This window comes from Ammospiza nelsoni, chromosome 2 (genome assembly GCF_027579445.1).
Source record: "Ammospiza nelsoni isolate bAmmNel1 chromosome 2, bAmmNel1.pri, whole genome shotgun sequence".
In the NCBI taxonomy this organism is placed as follows: domain Eukaryota; kingdom Metazoa; phylum Chordata; class Aves; order Passeriformes; family Passerellidae; genus Ammospiza; species Ammospiza nelsoni.
The window spans coordinates 51,961,975-51,982,195 of record NC_080634.1 but is presented as its reverse complement, the minus strand read 5'-3'; the positions used below and the strand labels follow the sequence as shown (position 1 = coordinate 51,982,195).

General features: G+C 40.7%; 1 protein-coding gene across 1 annotated transcript in view; it reads right to left on the bottom strand.

Annotated features, from left to right (window-relative positions):
- Positions 1-20,018, bottom strand: part of KL (klotho) — a 45,732-nt gene extending 25,714 nt beyond the window's left edge. The window contains exon 1 of the mRNA XM_059465955.1: positions 19,215-20,018. Coding sequence (XP_059321938.1) covers positions 19,215-20,018 — 804 coding nt within the window. The remainder of the gene's footprint in view (positions 1-19,214) is intronic.
- Positions 20,019-20,221: the final 203 nt, after the last annotated feature.

Below are 20,221 nucleotides of genomic sequence, written 5' to 3'. Positions count from 1 at the left end.
TTGAATCTTTGCATTTCTTCAGCAGCAAGGATGATTTATGTGCATTTATCCATTTTTTTCAACAATCTGTGACTATACTGCAGTCACAGATTAAACTAGATTCAATTTATACCTACTTTGATTTAGGAAATACATTTAGAATCTCATCCAAAGCGTGCTGAAACCATGAAAATACACTTTTGAGGTATGAGTCTCTTTATGTCTGTTTCTAAATGCATGTTTAATGGTAGGTATAAAATTGCTTTACTGCAGAGATGAGTGTACACATAGAACTTTTCCTGCTTTACTCTTGTAGTCGGCAAACAGAGTAAGAATCGCCATTTCCAGTAAAAGCCGTACTCCTGTAGAACAGATAACTGCATCAAACTAAAAGTATTTAAAATTAAATATTTAATTCTTACTTAATAAACAAAATCTTCATATTTTTGATTACCTGTTGAAATTAAACTGTTTCACCTGTTTGTAAACAAAGAATCTAACTTGTCTGGATAACATAATAGTGAGGAAATGTTTAAATGTTGTTGATAAGAAGCTGAATGTTAAAAATTGATATAAAAATACCAGCTACAGCTGTTTCCCTTTTCAAACCACATCCCATACTTTTTTATGAAGCAATACAGGATAAGGGGGGTTTACTACATCAATGTACTGCAATCTCAGCCGTATCAATGAAGAAAAAGATCACAGTGAAACACCTAAAGCTGCTTTTATCCAGTCCTTAGGGAAATAAAATAAATTCTAAAAGAATACAGCAAAAGAAAAGGAGGTGTGTTGTTGGAGTGATTGCTTACTGAGCCACACAGAAAAGGGCGTGCGCTGGTTAACACATAGTTGAAAATGTTAATTAGCTACTGCTCTTTCAGCAATCCTTGTTTCCGCCTCTGTGCTCTCACCACAGTACTAGACACTTGCTAATCAGAATTAACATCACATTAACAGACTGAGGTATGCATAAATATTCTGTCAACTCCATAAATTTTAAACATTCTTAGCACATTTAAAGTTTAGACTTTACTCTAGCAGCACAGTGAGCACTCCTGGGGGCCTCGCATGTGTTCTTTTTTAAAGTGAAACTTAACATATTTCACTGCTCTCTGACAGTGCACTCATTTTCTTTTGGAGATAAAGCAGTTGTCCCTCTTTGATATTGGGGCTTCTTTACATAGGAAACTACAAAATATTATTTTCCCTTTGGCTAACACTGATACTGTTCAAAAAAAAAATTACTCCGTTGAAGGAACAGGCACAAGGGGAAACCAATAAATTTAATCTTTTGTCTACTATATCAAAGTGCAGTACTAAACTTCAAATTGCCCTAGAACAAAGTATAAAGCCAGTGATGACAAGACACTTGTATACATGAATGAGAATCATCACTGGGCTAGGAATACAAAAAATGAAATGCATTTCTATTTTCATTCCTACTGATTTCAGATATGACTAAATACTTTTTCACCCTCCAGCTATTTTAAATATAGATACAAAAATATAAGGACACATCTTAACTCATCAATTAACTCAGAGCTTCAGGTACACTTTTTAAGCAATTTGTCTAAGATTGGCCTTTATTTCTGTATAACCATGGAAATTCCGCCAGTATACTGCAGCATGAAAATATACTATATCAAAATAAAATAATATTTTCAATTATTTAAAGAAAACATCTTTTGGGAGAAATCCCAGTTTTAATATCGAACCACACTAGAACAATAGAAATGCGAGTTCACATAAATCTTGTAGCAGCATGATTCATCCTCCTTTGCTGAGGTACAGAAATTCCAGAAAGTAGCACTGCTCTGCTTCACAGTTACCATGAGGGCAGGCATCTCAGCAGTTTTCAGGAGGCCATGTACAATGTGGTAATTAGGTAAATATCTAATCATGAGACAGATGCCTGTCATTTAAATATTGCCTGTTTTAAAGGAAGGCAGTTCAAAGGAAAGAATTTGTGTAGATCATTGTTTCTAAGTAAAATGACCAAAGAGTTATGCAGGTAGAGCAAAAACTTACAACAGACTTCTATGAAGACATCCATCTAAACATTTCAGAGCCACAGAGGTTTTTGTAAGAGAGGTCAGTGTTTGCTACAGTCCCACTCTCAGACATAAGAATGAACAGCAACACCTCAGGCTAAAGCGCAGAGGAACAGGAAGAGACATAAATCCAGTGCCTCAATTTTTTTTACATACTCTCTTTAATTATTATGACTTCCATATACTCCAGGCTTGTTAGATGGAAAAGGAGATTAAGTGTACCACTAATACAATGTGTAGCCGGTGAATTTCCAGACACAGTACCTACATGTACTTTAGCAAACAGCAGAGCTATTGACCCAATATCTACAGTAACCCATGGACCAGAAGGTGATGGACAGCTAGATTATACCAGGTGGGATCCTGCAGAGCAGCTTCCAGGTTAACTTTATCCAAAATCAACCCAAACCATTTCAGGCTATGAACCATAGTACAGAAATTTGTACTTTTTATCAAAATCAAATATGAAAATAATCTTTGACTTGGAGAGATCCCATATGGTGCAGCAAGAGCTGGCCAGCCATTTTATCCTAGAGACAAAGGCTTTCAGTAGCCACAGCTATGCCAACACAACCTTCAACAAGTATGTAGTACAAAGGGTATTGGGAAAAAATGGGTCTAAGACAGCATACATTAAATCAGGATGACACTTTAGATATTAAGAAATTCACAGATTATGCAGTTTATGTGGAACCATGATTCAATCAACGATGCTAGAGAAGGCAGAGCAGGGGGCACTGCAGCAATTAACTAGTTGCCCAAACACTAATGAAAAGCAAATTGTTGGCCTGAATTAGGGTGTGAAGGGCTTGAAGAGCCAGGTGTTTTTGCTGAGACTAAGGGAGGAAGGCAGGAGGCTAAGACTTGCTGAGACTAAGGGAAGGAGTATGAAAGGCAGGAAGGAAGGAGGGGGGTATTTGTAAGAAATTGCACTGCATTAACTGAACTTTTACTGGAAGCTCTTTTATACAGGAACACTCTTAGAAAAGAGTTAAGATGCTCTGCAGGAGACACACACACAAGTCCTTACTGCCTTACTGGGAGGAAAAATAATCTCTGTAGAAATGAGTACTGGGAAAAAAGCAAGGCTCCGTCTATAGCAGTCAAAATCCACTTTCCTCATACTTCTGAGATGGAAGAAAGAAGAGATGTTGGAAATACTGAAGAAACATCAGGGATTTTACATACCTAATTTGAAACATAAAATAAGAATATTGGGATACAATTTACAGTCAAGTACATAAGATGCATTAGATGTTTATTATCAAATGAGGCACTGGACATATTTGGTATACTTCATATATATGTATACAATTTATATGTAGATACATATAAAGGTTATTGCTACTCTGAAAGTACTGCCTCTATAATCCCTCCTTTCAGGGATAACTCTGTGCTGCAGGAGAGAAACAGGAATGAAAGCAGAGGTCTTTCACAAGCCCAATTTACTGCAGACCAGGAGTTACTCCTGTTGTCAATCTTCCTATGTTCCTATGATATTTTCATTGTGGACCCAACAATGGATGTCACATAAAAGCATGAGACATTCTGAGTAAGACACTGCAAATGCTTTTTTAAATGATACAGTAAAGAGAAGACAATGATAAGTAATATTACCATGTTAGGGGAATTTTAACAGAAATACAAAAAATATCTCGCTGAAAAAAAAATCATTACTATATTTATGATCCCGTGTCTACTATCTGGCAAGAACTAGGAAAACTGGATTATAAAATTAGGAAAAGCCTCAATGGTATCAGATTCAAACCAGTGCTTCTATGGGCAATATATGACACAATCCTATTCATAACATGATCCAAATTTGCTTTAACACAAGCTAGCTATTTTTTTCATACTACTCTCTCTGGAAGATATCTAGAGAATGACACTTCACAAATGGTTTTCTTTTTCCCCTGACTTTCAGGCTGAATTTATTCATGGTCAGTCCAAACACTTGTTCTTGCAGCAAAACTTTCCCCGCACTTAGTTATTTCCTTTCACTTGTTTTTAGCACTGATCTATTTATAGACATGAAGTATATTCTCTCCTAGTGTTCTTGCTCAGGTAAATAAGCCATGTTCCGGTAATTCCTCATCTCTGCTGGAAAAATCACCTGATACAGACCAGAAACAAATGTGTCTTTGTCACAGTTGGATTATATTTGCATCTGATGGTCATGCTGTGATCAGCAAGTTCTCTTCTTACAGAAAAAAAAATTGAGTCTTTCTTCTCCATCTGTTTATTATTTTGATTATCCTTTGCACTGGCACTGTTTCCTCAATTTTAGCACATGCTCTAAGTAGTGAAGTCCTAGCCTGTGCCAAGGCATGGGAGTTAAAATACATTAAGAAGTTCAGCTGTGAACTGCCCTTTGAGACTGATGCTTCTACTTTCAGCACAACTCACTATGACATTTGCTTTAGCAATTTCCTAGCTACTGCTGAACATTCTCCTCCTTCTCCACTGAAACAGTAACTCTCCATGTGCCACCATTTCAAGGGTCTTACTGAAAATAGAGTTGATTACATTTATCATATTTTCTTTTTCTAGACAATCAGTTATCACAGAAAGCTATCAGATGGGCCTGGCTTGCCTTCAATACTGTAAATTCGCAGCATTTTATGTTCATTGCACCTGCAGTTACGGACATTTATCTAATCCTCACCCTCATTAACCTTTCCTGTCTATGAATCCCAGTGCTCAACATGATCACTTTTCCTGACAGATCTGACAAAAAGCATTTTGGAAATGTAAATTTTTTTAACTCTCTTTTTCCCCACTACCTGATGGTCGTATGTCTTTCCTTGTGCTACTTTTTCTTAGGTGACTGGAAGATATCTGGGTTTTGTTTTAAAATAATGAGGTTTTATTTATTTTTAAGACCGGTTGCACATTTTTACATTTTCTCTGTAGCATAGCTAGTAAATACCTATTCCACTTCTTGATGTAGGGTTCTGTAAAGTCCTTGCAGAAAATAATAGGGCTCCTAAAGGAGAGGCATCTTCTGTTTCCAGACAGAAGGAGACTGTGGCAACTAGTATATGTTTGCATTTGCATATCAGTTCCAACTACTGGTAAAAAGACAATGTTATTTTAATGGGGGGGTTTTTTGTTTGTTTGTTTTGAGGTTTTTTATGTTTTAAACATTTTACAAGGACTGCTCTCTTTATATTTTGGAAAAAAGCACAAAATGCTTTAAGTGCCAGAGTGGGTCAGCAGCAGATAACTGGGAAAAAGAAATTAGGAGCTGCAGGATGGGGCTACTCAATGTCCATGACATCTTACATGGGACACCATGGCTATTTGCCTGTTCTGGCTTTACAGGACCAAACCGTGCTACTGACCACCATTGCAGGGGGGAATATCAGCTGCTTTCCTGGGTCAGAAGAAAGACTCAGCTCCCTGCCCAGGAAAACCAGGGGACAGTATGTGATACAGGTCCTCCTCACAGACATGCAGGAGATACCACATGCTTGAAGCAGGGGAGACTCAGGCAAAATTTGCATTTGATCCAGACCGTATGTCAGAGCTCACCCTCTGAGAAGTCATAGGAACTGAAAGCACCTCAAATTCTTGAGCCCCTCAGTATTCCCCTCCTCCATCTCTACTGAACCTCTCCACACTCTAATTAGACTAAAGGTGAAAGTCTGTCTGCAAAAAGTCTGGGCTTGAGTTTGTCACCATGGGTTTACCTACCTATACACCACAGATAAAAATGGGACAATTATTGCATTTTTTGGTCATAGAACAAGAGGTACCATGCTCACTACTCTCCATTACCTGGAAAAGGAACCTCAGGTGGCAAGCTCAAGTAGATTTCTATGGTGAACACATCCTAAGATTAGCTCAAGCATGATTGCTATCCCCTGCATTTACTTCCACAGTCTTCAAGGGAGATGTCTCTAATAGCAAAGCAATAGACTGCATGCAGTAGCAAAGCCCATGCATTGCACACCTCCCTCTCCCCCATCACAAGCCCTCACAGAGAGCTGCTGCACAACCCTGGAGCTGCTGGCCCATCATGTCACATTACACAGTCCTATGCAAAAGGATTGCAGGCAGCCAAGGACAACGTAGTCCACATCTTTACTCGCTAGTTGTGGTGCAGAGCCAAGGCACATACAGCTCCACCCTGGTCAGCCCAGTGGACAGCTGCCTCAGAGCTGGAGAGCAAGTCCTAGCTGCTCTTCCCTCTGGGATCACTGGGAATGCTGCCAAACCACTTTAAAAGAAGCATCTTTATGCTAAACAACATTTCATAATGGTTACTGGAAAGCCAGCTATTGCAAGGCCAAGCAGATGCCAAACTGTGTCTCAGATGATGCAAACACTGCCTGGAAGACCAGCACAATGATGATGCTTCTGAACTGTGGGACAGGAGTAATTTTCCATACCACAGCCTCACTCAAAAGTAGCAAAATGTCCTGCTGCTGACAACTGTAACTGAGGGTGGTAAACTCTGGATACTTTAACACTGTGTTTTCAGCCATTGGATAAGTACCATTTGCTTCTGATAATCTTTGCAGGTGGAAGACTGTCCCAGCTACACCCACAAATTATTTCCATGCTGTACAGGATACATGAAGATGAGTGCGAGGACTCTGCAGGCTCTGATCTCCACCCAGCTCTCCTATGAGCCCCATGAAACCTGGCTTGAGAGCTGGTAGCCAACCAACACCAAAACAAATCATTCTGTATGGGCCATATCCAGCCTTGGTTAGGCAGACTGGTCTTCCTTGCATATTCTCCTCTGTTCTCAATCTGGATGACACAAATGGATTAAAACATTATTTGCATATCTGCCAGACTACTCTTCAGTTAAACCATCCACTTCATAGTCAACAAAACAAAAGACAGTTTTTTGACTTAGAACAGGTGTTTAGCTGTATCTGAACTACCATGCTAGGCTACTGTTGCAATAATGTACATTTTTTTTACCATTTACATCAGCAGTGTCATTCCTCCTGTGCAGAACTACAGTGCTTTCATTGGCCACACTCCAGAATGACACCCACTGCCTACATAAATATATATATTTATATGTGTGTATATGTATATGTATATGTATATGTATGTGTGTCTTCTCTATGTATTCTAGTCTTTGAAAACTTTGAGACACAAAATGCTCTGGGATGGTGCTTCCAAACCTTCTGCATAGTTACTGCACAAAACAACACTGAATTATTTAGGGGCGGGGTCAACAATTAATCTTACCATAAACATAATGTGGGGACTGAGAATGTACTATTTTCTTACACTTGTACAAGAAGAATAGAAGAGTAACTACAGCAGGTGTCCAGCCTATGTCATTATCATTGAAGCAGTTCCAGAACAAGGTGCTTCACAGAAAAATCTTCAGCTGCTTGCACCAATCACTCAAAAATCTGGAACTGCTTTATTATGTAACCAAAAAAAACCTGCCTCTGCCTGGCAGCTTGTCATTGCTACTGTTTCTATTTTATGTCCAGTGTCAGTGTTTGTGTCACAGCAAGCCTCTCTCTCTGACAGTTAACAGTTTATTTTGGTAAAAAATAAACTATGTTTTTCACATACCAATTAACTGCCTTGTCTCTGTATACCTCCCAGTATAATTTCTGCCCCATGACACTCAAATAGCTCACTCAGGCATTTATATGTGATCTTGGATCTACAAAATGCTAGTATCCCACAGCTCTTTCCAGACCCTCCAGGTCTTTTCCTATATTGGGAATGAGCTGCTCCAATGTACATTAGATCCTTTCTTAATCCTCACCCTCTTTGTAGTTCAGTCTTCCATACTCACTTTGTCCCTACAAATGTATTTCCCAGGAGCATTCACTCAAACTGAACACTTCCAAAGCAAAAATAAGAGATTCAGGAATCACCAAGCTTAGTTGTCTGCAATACTGCAGCAAGCCTCTAGCCTCAAACACTACACATTACTGGCTATTATATGCTCCCTCCTGGAGAAGTGAAGGCTCCCTTCACAGCACCTTCCAGGGCTTAAAGAGGGCCTACAGGAAAGCTGGAGAAGAACTTTGCACAAGGGCATTAGACAAGGGGAAATGGCTTTAACCTGAAAGAGGGAACATGTAGATTGGATATTCAAGAGAAGTTTGAAGGTGGTGAGGCAGTAGAATGGGCTGCCCAGAAAAGCTGTGGATGTGCCATTCCTTTGATCAAGGTCAGGCTGGGCAGGGCTTTGAGCAACTTGATTTGGCAGGAAGTGTCCCTTCCCATGTGCACAAGTCTAGAAGATAAGCTGTGGACCCTCTGACTTTTATCATTCCTTTTCAACCATGAGCATCCATAACTCTTGGGTGTTCCCTCCCCCTTGAGGGTGGGATGTCACATCATGACAGGGTGTTTGGAACTAAATGATCTTTCCAGCTCCTTCCAACACAAACCATCCCATGACTCTGCTATTCTATATTTGTAACTAATGAGCCAAAAAGACAATTCTAAGATATTTAACAAAAAAAAACCATGCCAAATGCTTCAGATGTCATAGCAAGCCACAGGAATAAATCAGGAAAAGCAAAGATATCATCACAATCCTAAACCCTTGCAACAGAAGGCAAATTATTTAGGTAAAATAATTTTTTTAGTGGGAGCCTGGCCACGGCCCAGAGAAAGGGAAAAAAGAGGCCTAACAATACACAACACTGTTCCTTGACAATTTAAATTCTTTCCTGACCACGAGTCAACAAAAGCAGCTCCTACAGGCCAGAATCAATATAAACCAGACCAATGCCCACCCCCTCTGGTTTCTACAAATCTATTCCAAATAACCAGTAACACAGGAAACATTACTCTCCAGAAGAGTCCAGCTTGGGTAAAGTGAGATCTCACTGGTGAGATTTAGGGTTCCTGCCTTTTACGGCTTACTCTTACAATGCTCTTGCATAACCATTTCACCACCAACCAATTTTGAAGAGGTCTCTATTTCATTATCCTAAGCTGAGCTATGGAAAAAGGCTGTTTCTGAACTTCCTTGTGCTACACTTTGCTGGTTCTAAGAATCAGAATGACTGTGCCAAATTGATGTTTCTTTTATTAGAATTTTTCCCCCTTTTAAGCAACTGCCTCCTTCAAGTGCCACTTTTCTTTTACCATAAATAGGAAAGAGAAGCTGGATAAATGACTGAATAATTACAGTTTCACACAAAAGTAGCACAAGCAGCCCAGCTACAAATATGAGACATGGAATAACCTCTACAGTGCAGGAATTCTGTCCTGACAGTTCCATTTTATTTCTTTCATCAAAGAATAAAAAACATCAATCTCCAGTTTCAGTAAGTCAGTCATATTGCAGCAGGTTAAACAGCAATTTCACAAGGGTAAACTGACCCAATTTGAAGCAGTGGGCACTCATCCAGTAAAGAATACAGAAGGCAGAGTGTGAAATGACTGACTGACTCACTACATCAAAATGAATTTTTTCAGTATCACATTAAAACGGAAAACCAAAACTTTCTACAGCAAAATAAAATTATTTATATTGTATTTCCCCTAGTTCACAACTTTTTCTAGAAAACTGAAGTCTCTCAAATATTTTAGTTTCAATGAATCAGCAAATTCCAGTTTCAAAGGTTTTAGATTTTTCTGACTTGCTCTAATGACATTATATTACTTGTGAATTTGGGAGGTATTAGTAAGATTAGAATGAGCAAGCTGAAATGACAGGGGGTTATGAAGAAAAAGGGATTATTTTTTCCACCAAGCATATAATTAAGATGCAAAACTGCAGTTGAAACATATTCCTGCAGCTCTGTTCCCTGCACGATATACCCCCAATATTCTCTTTCAAAACAAGAGACATGTTCATAGCTGGCAAGGGAAGCATGACGAAAAACTGAGTTCAAGAGCTCCTTCAGTGTATTTCCAAGGTCATGCATTTCATACACAAAGATGCTGTTTGAATATGGGAATGCACATTTTCCCTAAGATTAAAGGAAAGCATCTGTTCAATTTGCGAATTTACTTAACTGCCTAAAAGTGACAGGGTTCCCCAAAAAGCTAAAGGGAAACTTGTTTTCCTTAAGCTCCTTTGAGTAACCCAGATCTAACGTATCATCCCCCCTTTTTTTAGCAGGTTACTCATGGTGTCCCCGACTCCCAGTGCTGGTGGCAACATGGGGACAGCAAGTGGACACCATAAGCCACGACAGACTTTGAAGGAGGCCCCATCCTTGTGAAGCATGGTCTGTGATCTCTGTAAATCGCCAGTCAGCTTCCTCAAAATAATTCATATAACATTTATTTAAAAAAATGAAACAGGGAAAAAACAAATCACCCTTGAGGACTCCAGGCCATCTCATTTCATGCTGATTTTAAATTTTAATGCTAAATACACACATGAAAATGGAGTATTGCCTCATAAACTCAGCTCCTGCATTTCCACTCTTGGCCAGTCACTCCGTAATCTCACCAGATCCTCAAACATTATCCGTTTTCCCAATACTCTTTCTTCCTATCACCCCATGTTTTGTTACAACTCTTTTTGGCTTGGATTTTGCCTCCTGGGGGCATACATAACTGGTCAACTGGTGTGGTGATCATTCTGCAAGCATCATTTGTACCCAAGCTAACATTGCACTGTCATAGGAAAACAAATTAATTAAGTGTGTTACAAAGAGCATGTCAAGCGTGTCACTACTGCACAGCCAGGTGTCAGCTGAACTTTCTTTTCAACCATAAGGTCAGATTTGTTCAATTGATCTTTAAGCAGTATGTTCTTACTTACAAAATAAATTTTCATAAAAAATCATCAAGCTGACAATGCAATATTTTTCCAACCTACTTTCTCAAAAGAAAAGACATGCTGCATAATTCTACCATTTCCATATATATCTGAGGAACCACAATTAGACTAATTAATCAATAACTATGTTCAACAGTTCCATGCCTGCAGCAAAAAAATTATTTCATTTCTTAAAATGCTGGAAGTTAAACAAACAAACTGAGTAAACTTTGGCCTCAACTCTGAAAAACAACTGATCCAGTGGAGCTACTACATATTCAAGAGAACATGAAAAAAGCTGACTGAGAAAAGGCATTGGAAAATCACTGTGAACTCTTACCAGAATGTGTGACCAGCAGCTACAAGTCTGTCCCATTCCCCCATGCGACCATTTGAAGTCTTTCCTAGGAGCAGGATCAAAACATGCTACTGTCTTCCCAACTGTAAAGCAAATATCTTGTAAAATATAATCCCAGTGGTACAAACATTTTCTAGCCCTTCATAAGAGAATTAAACTGATAAACCTACAAAAGGATACCTTGGGTTGACTTTTGGACTCACAAAATTGCAAGGCATTTCCATAGTAGGATAGTCTCTCCCAGCCAATTGAACCATTCCGCTTCTTTAGAGCTGTGACTGAAAACAAAAATCCAATCTTAGCTGTCAGCATGAGAGCTAATGTGCAAGTAACAAACTGTGCAGACTGAAGTGACAGTCCCCCGGCACAGGCCCCTGTCAGCTCCCCCCACTGCTGAAGATTGTGTTGCAGGATGTCTTGCAGCACTCCCCAGGCTGGCCAGACCCTGAGACGGGCAAAAGCCCCTGCTCTTTCCATCAGGCAGGTGTCACAGAGATCCAGCTGTCAGGGGGCACTGGAACCACTTGTGGTCCCAGTCCCTATATCAACTGTTCCTTTATCAACTGTTGTAAACAGCATCTGTAAAGATTTCAATAACTGGGAGAATTAAGAATATGGGTTGTGGTTTTTTTAGAATCAAAACAAAATTAAGCTTTAAACTTTTGCAATTTTTCATAATACAGAAGTTTATCTCTTCTCAAACTAAACATACATAAAGATGGAGCAACACAAATGGGCTTCAATGTGGCCAAATCCAGATATTCTCAAAGTCCTTTTTCTTATTCCAGTGTGCTTCTCAAAGGATCCTCCCTGACAAATCTCCAGGGATACACACCACAAACATAACAGGCCAGGCTTCTTATGAGAGTTTTGTGCTCTCAGATTAGAGCTGAAGCTACAGAAAGCCAGAACCTGCCATCACTGACAGACTAAACAAATGCTTACTGTTACTATAGACTGTATTTTGTTCTTTACATTGAATGATGTTCTCAGATTTAGACCATGCCTTATATCATTCTGTTAAGAATTCAGCAAAGCAAAGAGGAAGATTTCATGTTTACTGCTACTGTCACCTCCACTGCCACCAAATGCATCAAGTTTATTCTCCCAAACTGCTCTAGATGTCTTCTAAGATTTTTGTTCCTACCATTAATACTGAAAGGCCATTCCAGCAGCTTTCTTCCAAAGCTGTTCATGACTTCTAAGAGTCAATCTAACTGTATTTGCATCCTTTTGTGTGTGCAAGCATATGGTTTTTAATTCTCAATTTTCTTCCTGTCATTAATACTTATGTTCAGGAGTGTAGAAAGCGAAGGGAGACCACCCATCCTCTGATCAGCATCGAACTCCGATTTATTGATCCACCAGGCATATTTTATAACAGTGTTAATTAAGCTCATACATATTGCAAAACCCGAGCTCATCATAGGTTGCAGATTAAACATTAATCCCTCCTTTTGTTTTCAATAGCTGTGGTTTGTTATTAAAACCAAGATTTGTTTTCTCACCCTGATATGAACGGTTCTCAAGGCCTCCATGTTTGTCACTTTTGCTTTCCCAAAACTTATCCAAGGACAAGATATGTACTTGTTATTAAAAAACAACCTGAGAACTTCTGCTGTTTACATAAACGTGCCTGAGAACTTCTGTTGTTCACAGAAACAGGCTTTGAGAATTTGCTCCTCACAGCTGCCTTTTACTTTTCCATCAGCTGTATATGATTATGGCATGTCTGAACAAAACTCTACAAGCCATTTCTGAGCAAAATTCTCCAACACAGGAGTATTTACAGAGAGCAACAGTGTGAGTCTAATTCCTTCCCTTCTTTATTATCGTTATCTTCTACTCATCCCATTTTACTAAAGGCTCCAGTCTCTTGCCATGGCAATTATCCCTTTCTCCTTCTGTACTTAGTTATTCTTCCTTCTTGACAACTCACCTTCTCTTTCTGCTGACACATCGTCTCTCATGTGAAATAATTCAGTGGTTCTTCAGAAGCCAGTCTCTTCTTTCATGCTCATATCCAATGAGTCACCTTCTCCTTCAGAGATCTGTCCAATGTTCATTTCAGTAATTTCCTAAGGATCTTAAGATTTTGTCTACAACCATATTCTTCTGTTCCATTCTTCTGATTTAATCTAAAATCACAGATTTGACTATGATATTTTTCTATATACTTTGGCAGGCAAATAAGCAAGCATGAGTAGTTTTTATTTAGTATTTAAAACTGGTAACACACATCCTTTAATTGCTAAAACCTGCCATAGAATATCTTGGGTTGGAAGGAACCTTAAAAGTCATCTAGTTCCAACCCCAATGCTGTGGGCAGGAGGGACACCTCACAGTACACCAGGTTGCCCAAAGCCCCATTCAACCAGGCCTCACCCTTGTATGCACAGGTCACCTCCTCTCCTTCTTCAGAAGCATGTCTTTGTAATTTCCTCCTCTTTATTTTTACCATCTTGTGAAAAAAAAAATAGAAGAAATTCTCCTGTGGACATTTCTTTACCTTCAAGTTTGTACAAGCAGACTCCTTTGATTGCTGGCTTCTTGGCTTTTTTACAACTTTGCCAACACTGACCTTCAGATTAAATTCAGCATTTCATCTGTTCATCAGCAACAATCAAACACACAAATCACACATTCATTTGCAAGGATTATCAAACTGCCTTTGAACTCTGCCAATTTCTAACTAAAAGCCACAGGACTCTTCAACTGGAGTTAAGAAAACTACAGATGGGTCAGCATACACATCTGCTCTTTCCCGTTTCTCCCAACGTTAGAAGGATCATGCATCACAATAACCAAAATAATTAAGACTAAATGCCTACATCCTGTCCTAATGGTCACTGCTTGCTGACATTGCCATCAGCTGTATTGACATATTCACTGCTTCTAACTGGTTTAAGAAATAATGAAAGATTGAGGAAAAATTTTGCTCCCCAGAGAAGACTGGGAAGAAGAAGCTGTTAGTTAGTAAGTGTGAGAACAAACCTAAGCTAAGCACAACTTCAACCATAGCAAGAGAATCAGAATTTGACTTTCTAGAAGATGGGTACAGTATGAGCCAAACAACCTCCTCTTACATGACACAGCATTTGTTCTTTACAGAAAATAACATTTTCAAAAGGAAGAACAATCTCTGCACTTCCAACCTGCTGCTGGTTGCAGAACAGAGGTTTCCACCAGACCTATCAGAGGAAAAAAGCGCTAAGAGCTCCTAGCTTTCAGCCAAAAGGGAAATGCAGACACTAAACAATGGTGAACTATCTTGAATTGCAATACATGTTTCACTAGTTTTATTTCCCAGGTCCCAAGTACAGCTAGGAATTATGTCCATCAACTACCTTTAAGTACTGGAAACTGACCATAGAAACAAGGTGAAATGGAAACTGGAAAAGCTTGTAACATAAAGGAATAGAGAGTGACATGAGTTCTACCACAAGCTTCATTCTGGAATCCCCAAAACTACAACAAATACAGAATCCCTTCTGCTTGAGGAGAGGGGTTGAAGGGAAGAACGAAGAATATCTCACACCTTATGAGGCTTTAGAAATGCAAAATGGAACAGTATCAAGGAGCTTTAAACTCATGTACCCAGTGAGATTTTACCAGATGCAAATTCTATGTTGTCAATCTAAACACCCCTATCTGCATCAAACTGCTGTTAACAAGCAATTATTATCTTCCCAGAATTGAGCAGAGCCCTGCCCAACATGAACAACAGCTATTTAAAAAGGAAGCATACACAACTGCTATTTAAAAAAGCAGCATACTGGGCTACCTTGGACAGGAAATAGAAATATCACCTAGGTGCCTCCAGCAACAGCTACAACAGTGATTAGAAATCAGGCAGGTGACACTTAAAATGAGACATGAAAACACAGATTTGGGGCTGCCAATGGAATTTACAAAGATTCACAGCTATACAGCCAAGCACTAAAAAACCTCACAAAGAAGAGACTCTCAAGAAATCTCCAACCTCATAATGAACAGCAAAAGAGTTGAGGTGGGACTTAACACACCTACAGGCTTGACCTGGTTTTCTTCCACACAGAACAAACAAATTCTGCTTCCATTCAATTTCAGCCACTCCGGTGCGATCTTTCCAGATCCTGCCTGTTGAGTTTTGCTAAGATCTCCTATAATCTCTAAAATTTTTGGTTTTGTTACAATGTTTGTTACAATGGAATATTTGAAAACAACAATCCTTTTGCAAACATGTATGGAATCAGGTAGGAATGGCAAAAGCAAAGTTATGTAATCTATCTTGGAGCTATTTTTAATAAAACAAGTATTCTTGAAACCCAATATCTCTGTTTATCACATTTTAAAATGAAACTCACTGCATTTTTTCCTTTTCATGATTAAAACTTAAAAACAACTTGCTATAGCTTTTAATATAATTTGAGAACATAGTCTAACTTTTGGCAGCTACTGGCACAGGAAACTGCAGCATCAGATCTGAACTTGCACCACAGTTTGTCTGCACTTCTTTGTCAAATCTGGTATTTGAAAGAAACCTGATTCAAATTATTAATGAGCAGAATAATCACTACTGCAAACATATACCACCCAACTAATACTCAAACTCAAGTAAGAATCAATTTCTTCTTTGTTCTTCTTTGAATTATGCTTTAAGAAAGCAAGAATAGGAAAAAATACTATTACTTAGCATTATTTCTCCTTTTTTCTAAAAATTAGGTATGCCTTGACAACTATGATGAGCTATGTTACTTTCAGGAAAATCCCAAATCATTCCATTTGCACTGAGTGAAAGTTTGAGGGCTGCCTCAATTTTGAAATAAACAATACACACCAAGAAAAGACCACTCTCCTACACTGAAATTACTGACACTTTATTAGGTTTAGCACTGAAGGTTAACAAAAGAGTACTTACCTTCTGTTTTGGAAAGAGTTTTGGAATAGAAATCAGTCTGTTGCTATGTGACTGGTTTCCAGGCAGCAGTTCCACTCACTTCTTCAGGGAAACAACGTGTTCTTCTGTTTCTGCAAATGCTGTTTATATTGAGTAAATCCAAGTATGTTCAACTCAGACAACATACTGTGAACCATTAATGAAAAAACGCATTTGCAAAAACCAGAACATAATACACTGACCTCTCTCAACTCCTATTTGGAGAAAAGAAATGCATCATATACATGACAGATTGCTGGCATTACATTTTCTGGCTGTTGACTTGAGAGACTGCCAACTTTTATGAAACATACTTGATCCATTCCATTTATTTTGTGAATAAACATGAACAGCTTCCTCCATTTATTACCACATCTGAAGGGCTTAGACATCTCAAAAGCGACAAGTGTCAGTGGAAATACTAAAAAAGGGTGAAATTTTCACTGAATACTGATGAACATTCCCTCAAGAGCACACTAAGAATGCATTAATAAAATAATTTTTCCTTACAAGTTTTTTACACTATTTTTATTTGGTCCTGTCTATAAAAAAGTGTCTCTGTCAATTTAGCATCTGTTATGACTCCCTTAAGGAAGTTCAGAAAAATGAGAGGCAATTAAAAAATTCAGTACAATATGATGAAATCCATTCAAGCTGAATTCAAACATCATTACTTAAATCAAACTTCATTGCCCTGTTTTCACCAGCTCTGAATTGAGCAACCTAAATTGAATCAAACTCTTATTTGATTATTTCTTCAGATAATAAATAAGTCGCTCAGAAAAACAAAGCCCCAAATCCACATTTATATCTGTTGAATTTTAAAGAACTTACAGGAAATTATTTTGCTTTTTAACATAATTAGAATCCAGTAAAATAAATTAGAAGGCACCAGCTTTACCTGCATATTGTAAATAAGGGGGGAAAAAGTCAGAAATCATGCATATTAAGAGCTAGTCTGCACATTTGCTGAGAATCAATTACGACAACAAATTCTAACTTCAAAAAAACTAAACATGTTCTGCAAACTCCATTTCCCTGGAAAAAAAAAAAATACAAGAATGGCAAAGAGAAGGAAAAAGGATTAAGAATAAACCAGGGACCAGATCTTATGACATAAGGAGCAAAAAGGTAGACTTTGCATGAGAGGATTCAGCCATATCTTTTGCAGTAGGTCTAAGAGGACTGTATCTCCCAGCAACACTGTCCAGTGATGCACACACCCTGCAGCTTATGTGATAAAGCAGTTCTGCTGTGCACCCTTCTGATACAAACCAAAGACGTGCATGCTCCCAAACAATGACCAAACTCACCTATAAAACCATACAACCCACAGACACATATTAAAGAACAGCATTCAAGTTGCAAACTCAATCACTCTAGACTTGGGTAAGACACTTTAATTTCTATGTGAAACGTAATTCTCTCTTTACCATCATTGGTAGAACTTCAAACTTTTCTTAGACAAATGCACAGCCTGATATGGATATCAAGCCATACTATGTAGCTTCCTCCTACTTCACTGCTTGCACAAGTTGAAAGGTCTAATAATAATACGCTACAGAGAAGTAAAAAGGAGAAAGAGATACAGATGAAAGCTGTTCACTTCTCCGTGCTGAAGAGCTAGGCTCTACCTCTACCTCCATCAAGACTCTTACTGGAGAAGTCAGGGATGTGAGCTTCTCTAAACATACTCTATGTCCCTGATTTTCTCTGCAGGTGATTTGAGATCTAGGAATATACTTGTAGAAGAGCTGGAAGTATAATGACCAATATGCTACAAAGATCACATGCCAGGAAAAGGGCACTAACAACCAGTGGCCATTTTGGCTCTTAACTGCATCTGTGTTTCTGCTCCTCTTCCATAAAATGTAGGGGGGGAAAAGTGGTGTCTTGCTGCCTTCCACTGCACATAAAAAGAAATGTTCACTCATGTGCAAACCCTGACTGACAGTCATTGGGACAAAACTAAGTACTACAGTTCTGTCATTAAAGCAGGTATTGGTAGACCTTCCTGGTTTAATTACACTTTTGATATGGTGTGGCCAAGACTGTGCCTCAGCTTCTCATTTATTAAATAGAAAAGTATCTTCCTTCACAAAGTTTTTAAGAGAAGAAGCACAGGCTTGAGATTATGAGGGACACTGGTACTATGGTGATGCAGGATATACTCAAGCATGAAACACGGCCAAGTACACACCATGGTAACTACATGTGAAGAGCTTAAAGTTTTCAGGACGAGGAAATTAACCTGAAATTTTACCCACATATTCTCCATCTCTATTTTCCCTCTGACTTATATGTAGCATTAAAGAATGTAGAAGTAATACAGGAAAGTGGAAAAAGGTCAAATAAGGCATGCATTGGATGTTTTCTTCATGCCCACATCTAATACACAATGTTCATTAGGATACAACTCTTGCCAGTAAGTGTGTGCTGAGCAGACAGGTATTAGCAGAAATGTAAATGTATATTAAAGTACAAGAGATCATGCCTAAATGACCACCCCATTCCAGTTAGGAATCCTTTCTCCTGTCATTGGAAGGATATACACTTCTCCTTAATTCTCCCTGAAAATCTCCACGGGTTACTCCTAGCAAATACTACAATAGTGATACAGAGAATAAAAATTAAGTACAGCAAACTACTATTGCCACTTACAAGACTAACTGGGAGATTAAGGGTCTCTTTCACCAAAAAAGTGCTCACACTCAAAAAACCATCATACTTTGTCAAGAAAACGTCTCTGTTTGACATATTGGCCATCTCTACCATCTCTGTTAATTCAGTAAGCCTTTTTTATCAAATATGCTAATTCCCTTTATAGTATTATTAAGCACTTCCACCTTAGAAAGGCAGCACTGGAGTGTCACAGTCCAGGGTCTGCAGATCCTCACCCACCCAGAATGGCAACTGAACTGCTGCGGGCAGAAACGGACATTTCTGCAAAACAGAGCTCTTTAACTCTCCACCAACTCAGTCGCTGGTGTGAGTAGCTCAGTAAGCTCCTGCCTTACACCATGAGTTTTGCCTCTTTGCCTACAGGCCTGCTGCCCGCACCGTGTCGGGCACATGGATTTGTGTTCCATGCCAGTGTCGGACCAAGGGACAGGTGTGCCGGCGAGGCGGGCTGAGCTCGGCCTGCGCCCCGGCACCTTGGCACGGCCCCTTGGCGCCATTTACCTGCAGCAGGTGGTGGGCGGCCAGGTAGGCCAGGCGCGGGCCTCCCCGCACGCCGGGCGGCAGCCGCCCCGTGCCGTAGCCGTGCCAGGCCACCACGTACGGGTTGTCCATGGTCAGCCAGTAGCGCACCTGCCCGCCGAAGTGCCGGAAGCACAGCTCGGCGTAGTCGCGGAAGAGCCCGGGCAGGACGGGGCTGGCCCAGCCGCCGAAGGCGTCCTGCAGGGCCTGCGGCAGGTCCCAGTGGTAGAGGGTGACCACGGGCTCGACGCCCAGCTCTCGCAGGCGGGCCAGCAGCTGCCCGTAGTGCGCCAGCCCGGCGGGGTTGGGCGGCGCCGTCCCGTTGGGCAGCAGCCGGGCCCAGGAGAGCGAGAAGCGGTAGTGCGAGACCCCCAGGCGCCGCAGCCCCTCGACGTCGCGGAACAGGTTGTTGTAGCTGTCGCTGGCCACGTCGCCGCCCACGGGCCCCGGCGGGGCGGCCCCCGACGGCGTGGCCGGGCGGTGGGCGAAGGTGTCCCAGACGGACGCCCCCTTGCCGCCCTGGCGCCAGCCGCCCTCCGTCTGGTAGGCGGCGCTGCCCGCGCCCCACAGGAAGCCGTCGGGGAAGGTGTCGTGGAGGAAGAGCTGGTCCTGCGGGTAGGGCAGCCGGGCGAAGCGGGACCAGGTGCCCGCGCCCTGCCCCGGCGCTCCCAGCCCCGGCCGCCCCAAGAGCAGCAGCAGCGCTGGCAGCAGCGACGCGGCGAGGGCCATGCTCCCGGCGGGGCTCCGCGACAGCAGCTCCCGCCTCCCAGCTCCCCGCCGCCCCATTTTATCTCACCTTGCGCCCTCCCCTTCCCGCCCCGGTGGGCACGGCCATTAATAATTACCTTGGAGCTGCCGTCTGCATCCTTCCCAGCCGGTTCCATCGGGGAGAGCTGCCGCCGGGAGCGGGAGCCAGGGCGTGAGACGGGGCGGGCGGGGAGGAAAGGGAGGAAGCCGGGGCGTGGGCGCCTCGGGGAGAGGTGGACTCT